This window comes from Merops nubicus, unplaced genomic scaffold (assembly GCF_000691845.1).
Source record: "Merops nubicus isolate BGI_N331 unplaced genomic scaffold, ASM69184v1 scaffold31104, whole genome shotgun sequence".
Classification (NCBI taxonomy): Eukaryota; Metazoa; Chordata; class Aves; order Coraciiformes; family Meropidae; genus Merops; species Merops nubicus.
Window position 1 is genome coordinate 5,059 of NW_008604027.1, and position 5,780 is coordinate 10,838.

The window sequence follows — 5,780 nt, forward strand, 5'->3', positions numbered from 1 at the left end:
GTGCACACAGGTGTGAGATACACCAATGGACAGTCAGTGTAAAAGAAAAGGCATCCGAGCGTGACCGGATGGGTCCCGGTGCTCTGAGGGAGGTGTTCCGGCTGCCAGCCAGTGCCCAGCCCCTCACAGCTCTCTCCTCGGTGTTTCGAGGGGAGGAGGCACAGAGGCTGCCACTTTTTCACTCTGAAAGTAGGGTCTCTTCCACCTACAGCAGCAGCCCTCCCCAAAGGGACCTAACACCAAACTCTGCCATCACACATAGCCACAGGAGTTCTTACCTACAAAAATTCAGTTGCCTGAATTAGTTTTGTTAATTTGAGAGTCTGGTAGGCATCCCAGGGGAGTTTCAGCTCTTTGGAGACCATAAAGCTGTTGTGACAGTGCTATTAACGACATCAAATGTTTCCTCAGCTCCCTGATACTGGTGAGCAGCTGCAGACCAGTGAACTCTGGGCAGAAAAGGAGGAATCGCAGAGCCCACAGCACAAGCTGAAGAACTCACAGCTTTGAGCTCCTCTGGTCAGATCTCCTCACACCCATCTGACCATGCCAGGAGCCAGGGGGATCCCTGTGTGTTACACCACTGTTGGAGGAAGCACCATGCCCCATAACACAGCACCAGCAGGCACCCTGGGCTCAGCCTGGCACAGAGGGAGCTGTTCCACCCTCACCTCCCTTAGGCTGCTCAGCAAACGTGTTGGGAACATTCTGTGCCACGGTAACGCCGCTTCCCTGCAGGAGCTGAGCACACCCTGCCACCCTCTGGGACCCACTGCCCTTTGAGTCCTGCTGCCCTGGGCCCTCCCAGCCACAGCCAGACTACAGAAGCTCTTACACAGGTAAAAGAGCATTTACCTGTAGGGTCTCCTGGTCAGATTTGGATAATTCTTGTCTCTTGTAGCTTTCCAGTAATTCACCCATGCGTTTAACGTTCTCAGAAACCTCACTGATAGTGTTGGCTCTTCTGGACACCTTAGCTGACTTTTCTTGTTCCTTTGATGGAAAATAAAATAAAAGTAGATGATGACTTGGCTAATACAGCCAGTGTTTGGCTGGAGCACTCTGGGTCACACTTCCTGGCAAGCTGCTTCCTCCCAGCACCCAGCTGCAGGTAGAGGAGGCACGAGGCAGCACAGGTACAGACTCACCCCCCACAGCTCCAGTATCCGAAACCAGGCACATGAGATGTGCACACACACACACTCTGTGCAGAGAAGAGGCAGTTCTGCACAAATACAGCTTTCTTCCACCTGGGAACTGAGCTTTGTTTTGGAAACTTCCTGCCACTAATGCAGCACTACTGCCAGGATCCCACCAGTGTGGGAGCATCCCACCATACAGGCTCCTGGGGTGCATGTTCCCTCCTCCTGGCAGTGGTGGAATTTTAGGGAGAAGGAGAAAAAAAACCCAAACCAAACCACAATCCCACACTGTAAATTTGCAATTAAAAAATGCTGAAAATCGTCCCTCCTCTGGGGTAGCATTAGAGAGCTGAGGTGTAAGAGGGCCCCTGTCAGGAACTGGGGCCAAGGATTGCCAGGTCCCCTCCCAGCCTCCTCAGCAGCAAATGCAGCCCCTGACCCGAGGAGCCCCCACCTCTTTAATCATGCTCTTGATCAGGCGGTTGGCAGCCTGCAGGTCTTCTGAGTGGCTGCTCTTCAAAAGCCTTGCCAGGAGCTGTTGGGGAGAGCATCAGACAGCAGTGAGCAGCAGTCTCTAGACACTGTGCTACAGGCACACAGCTCTTAAGAGCAAATATTGACAGATACAGACTAACAGTTTCCATAATCCTGGAAACAGGTGAGGTTGTGTCCCGTAACCTAATCCAGATTATATCACTGCCTCCTTCAGCTGGCTGCACAGGCTGGTGGGCTGGGAACAGGAACTCTCCTGCTCTGCAGAACCCCTGAGACCTGCAGAAACCCTCCCTCAGGAAACTTTAATAGAAATTGATCTTTTTCTGATAAAAGTTTCATTTTTTACTAAGCGAAAATTTCTGACAAAGCATCAAAGGATCCTCTAGCTGGTGCACAGCAGGAAGTGTGAGCATTGTCCTGGAGATATTCTCTCTGAAACAGCACAGGCTGCCAAAACACAACTGAGGCTGTTATCTCAACAGTACAAATCAGAGTGGGGGATAGGCATGAGAACCCTAAGGATTACCTTGGATTTCTCTTCATCTGTGTCAAAAATAGAATTCTGAGGTCTTGGAGAAGGGGGAGGTAAAATTTTGTCTTCTGGCAATTTGGGGTCTTCTTTTACAATCCCTGGAATGGGTAACGAGATTCTCTCAGCAATGCCTGAGCTGTTAAAACACCACAGCTCAACAGCACATTGCATTTTGCACCCACAGCCTTCACCCCTCCCCAGAACTTTACAGAGGGAGATGGAGAAGCAAGGGGCTGCCTTAGCACACATCCAGACAAAAGACTTCCCTTTCTCCACTGAATTAAGCACAAATGACATTTTCGGGGTAGAAAATAAAATGTGGGTGTGCTGAGCCCCCTCTGGGTGAATTGCTCCAATTCCCCCGTAGCAAGAGCCCTGGGAGCCCCCAGTCCTGGCCTCTGGGCAGGCAGGACAGCCACAGGACACAGGGCACCAAACCCCCCGAGCCAGGACTGTTGGATATGAGGGAACAGATGAAGAATCCAGCTCGGGATTGAACCCATCCCTCATAACCCAGGGGAAAGACCACTCTGAGTTTGTGCTGCACGACAGTGGTGAGCACTGTGAGCAGAGGCCACGGGGGCAGCCTGAGCCTTGGCTCAATAAGGCTGTTCTGGGTGAATCTCTTCAAACAGTTGTGTGCATCCTTAAGTCCCCAAACAGCCTTGTAAGCGTGGCCTTTGTCCTTTTCTCCTTACACACAACGTGTTATGAAGAAAGCTGAGTCACAAATTAAAGAGGACAGATATCTGTGGTCTGAAACCATGTGACTTGGAAGGCTAAAAAGGAAACTGAAATAACAGAACTAAACCTTGTTTCTTCAGCATCTGATAAGCATCCCGGATTTTAACTTCCTGAGGAAACCAGACTGTCCAACTGAATATCACTTCTGTGACTCTTGACTTGACTTTCTCTGAAGACCAGGTTCCATAGTACTGAAAATAAGAAAGAAAAAAGTAAGAAAAAAAAAAAGATTAAACCCAAGGAATTAGTGCCAGATATGGCCTGTGGGTCTAGCCCCAAGTTGCTTGTGTGCAGAGACCAAGTAGCAAATGGTTTCCCAACAGTAACACAGTGTGAAAACTGACAGTCTCCAGGTATAGGAAACAGTGCATATAGCTGTGGCTGTGAGTACAGAGAATGCTGTTAACTGTATGATAATTACATAAATGTTATATGACAAGCCACATGAAACCATTTCAAAACTTCTCTGATCATTTGTTGAATCCAGAAACAAAAGCAGGTGGTTTTATCTTCATGGAAACAGCTCTGTGCTTGACTTTAAACACTCCCCTCAGCTGCCTGCGATGCAGACAGCACCACTGGCCTCAGCCAGGCCCGGGGAAATGAAGACTGAGCAAAACAAGAAACAGAAGTTACTGTGTCTTTTTCAGCATCTGGATGTTCTCTCTGATTTCTCTCACTATTGCCTACGAGCACTCACTTTAGTGTATTATAAAAACATCAGGAATGGTACAAGCCACACACAAACCTCCAAAGCAGAAGTCATTTTAAACTCATTAAATGATACCTGTTCTGTCAAAACAGCAAACAAAACTCTCTGTAGTGATGCAGTCTTTAAGCTTTGTTGCTTCACTGAAACACCCTTCCCAAACCTGGGGCTGGGAGCTGAGGCTTTGCTGGCTGGTTAAACTCTCCTCTGGAACCAGCTCCTTGCACCTCTGCCCGAGGTGATGTCACGGAAAGTGACGCCCGTGCAGGCGGTAAGAGTGTGCAGGGCCCTCTGAAAAGGGCAGTGCATGGCTGGGTTGCTGAGAAGGGTATTTAAGAAAGTCCCAGACCTGCTATTTGCTGCAGAGGAGCAAGGTGTGAAGGTCACACAGTCCCTGATAAAACAGGTCCCCATTTTTTGTGAGGGGCACTGCTGGGGGACACTGGGTCCCCTGCCTCGCTCCTTTTAGAGGGGGATTCACAGCCAGCCCTTCTGCCTGGGAGCACAGAATGAATTCTGCTCTACTTCTGTGTGAGATTAACTGGAAAGTTTCATATCTGGCACAAAATAAACAGTGTGTCCCACCTGCAGTGCCCAGTGCAGCCATCAGCACCTACCTTTGGGGAAAGCACTTTAATCAGCTCATTCAGAAACCTGAATTTTGCTATTTCGTTGTGAAATCTTTCACCACAGTTATTGACACAGGTCTCCAGCACCTGCAGAAAACAAAACAGCACCAAACAAACTAGACACACAAGTCTCAGGGAAATCTTTTTAAAATAGCTTTCCCATTATAATACTAAATCTAAGAACTTAGGGGCACTGCATCCACCAATACAAGACACTGAGAAAGTTGTGCAGGATGAACATGTCTGTCTCTGTCGTCCGGCCTTCGTAGGCAGCATGTTTAAGACCTTCTGCTCTGATCTCCCCATCACTAATAACCTCTGGCTCTCTGCCCCTCTGATGGGACCACAGGCCAAACAGCAAGAGCTGCAGGCCACTGTAACACCCCAGTGGAGCCGTGTGGGAAGGACCAACAGCAGCTACTGCCTCCCTCACACCCCAGCTTCTGTATTCCCTGGGCAACGAGAGTTAAAAGGGGAGACATCAAATAGAAGAAGAAGAGACAGCAATACTGACTCTACCCCCAAACTCTATTTCCAAGCTACTGCTGCTGCTCTCTGCGGGTGGATGGAGCACTTACTGTGAGAGCATGGAGAGCTTCCATCTCCTGAGGGGACTGTATCTTATGTGCCAGCAGCCTTGGTGCAAGCGACGGGCTGGGGAGTAGCAGAAGCAAGTCAGACAATGCCAAACTTCCCAAGAAAAACTGATTCTGGCCCTGCAGAGATGAGCAACTGCCAGATTCACAACCTGCTACGTGACAGACACCCTTCCTCTGGCAGAGTGCTGGCCTCAGGCACACACACATCAGGGGCAAGAGGGGATGGGAATGGCTTGTGTGACCCAGAGCTGTCCCCCAGCCATGCCCAGGGCCTGTCCTCTGGGATGGACCCAGCTGGGAGAGGCTGGGGCTCTTCCCAGGCAAGGGCCACGTGCGCTGCTCTCTGGTTGTGGGAGCTCCAAGGCAGAGCCAGAGTCAGGCTCCTGCCTGCTCCTGGAGCAGAGGGATATGAGGCTATGGGCTCTGAAAAGAAAGCTACTGGCTCTAAAGGAAGAGATGGTGGCTAAGCTTTGACAGGTCATGTGCTTAACTAGTTCCTGCTCCTTCCCACAGAACCCAGGCTGTCAGCTGGAAGGGGGGAAAATCCCAGCAGAGATCTCCCACCTCTGAAAGGCAAAGCTGAGGCTGAGCTCACTTGGGGCTTTCTGCAGAACCCCCCAGCAGCTCTTCCTGGCCAGTCCCAGCTCACTTGGGGCTTCCTGCAGACCCCCCAGCAGCTCTTCCTGGCCAGTCCCAGCTCACTTGGGGCTTCCTGCAGACCCCCCCCGGCCAGTCTCCCAGGAAGCCAGTGAGGCCACAGCAGACAGGATCTGCTGTCTCGGGGGTTGCAGCCCTGGAGCCAGAGCCCGTTCCCTGACAACAACATCATCACCTTGGCATACGCCTCTTTGCAACTCATTTCCCAGGAGCAGCGGAGCCCAGCGGGCACTCCCAGCTGCCTCTCCAGGCCCCCCGTGCCGTGGCTCCCAG

At 50.9% G+C, this 5,780-nt stretch overlaps 1 protein-coding gene across 1 annotated transcript in view; it reads right to left on the reverse strand.

Moving 5' to 3' along the window:
• The window catches only part of GGA2 (golgi-associated, gamma adaptin ear containing, ARF binding protein 2), a gene marked incomplete at both ends in the record, with an annotated part of 9,960 nt that extends 5,055 nt beyond the window's left edge, over window positions 1-4,905 (reverse strand). The window contains 6 exons of the mRNA XM_008938892.1: window positions 856-993; window positions 1,597-1,677; window positions 2,164-2,267; window positions 2,981-3,104; window positions 4,240-4,338; window positions 4,830-4,905. Coding sequence (XP_008937140.1) covers window positions 856-993; window positions 1,597-1,677; window positions 2,164-2,267; window positions 2,981-3,104; window positions 4,240-4,338; window positions 4,830-4,905 — 622 coding nt within the window. The remainder of the gene's footprint in view (window positions 1-855; window positions 994-1,596; window positions 1,678-2,163; window positions 2,268-2,980; window positions 3,105-4,239; window positions 4,339-4,829) is intronic.
• Window positions 4,906-5,780: the final 875 nt, after the last annotated feature.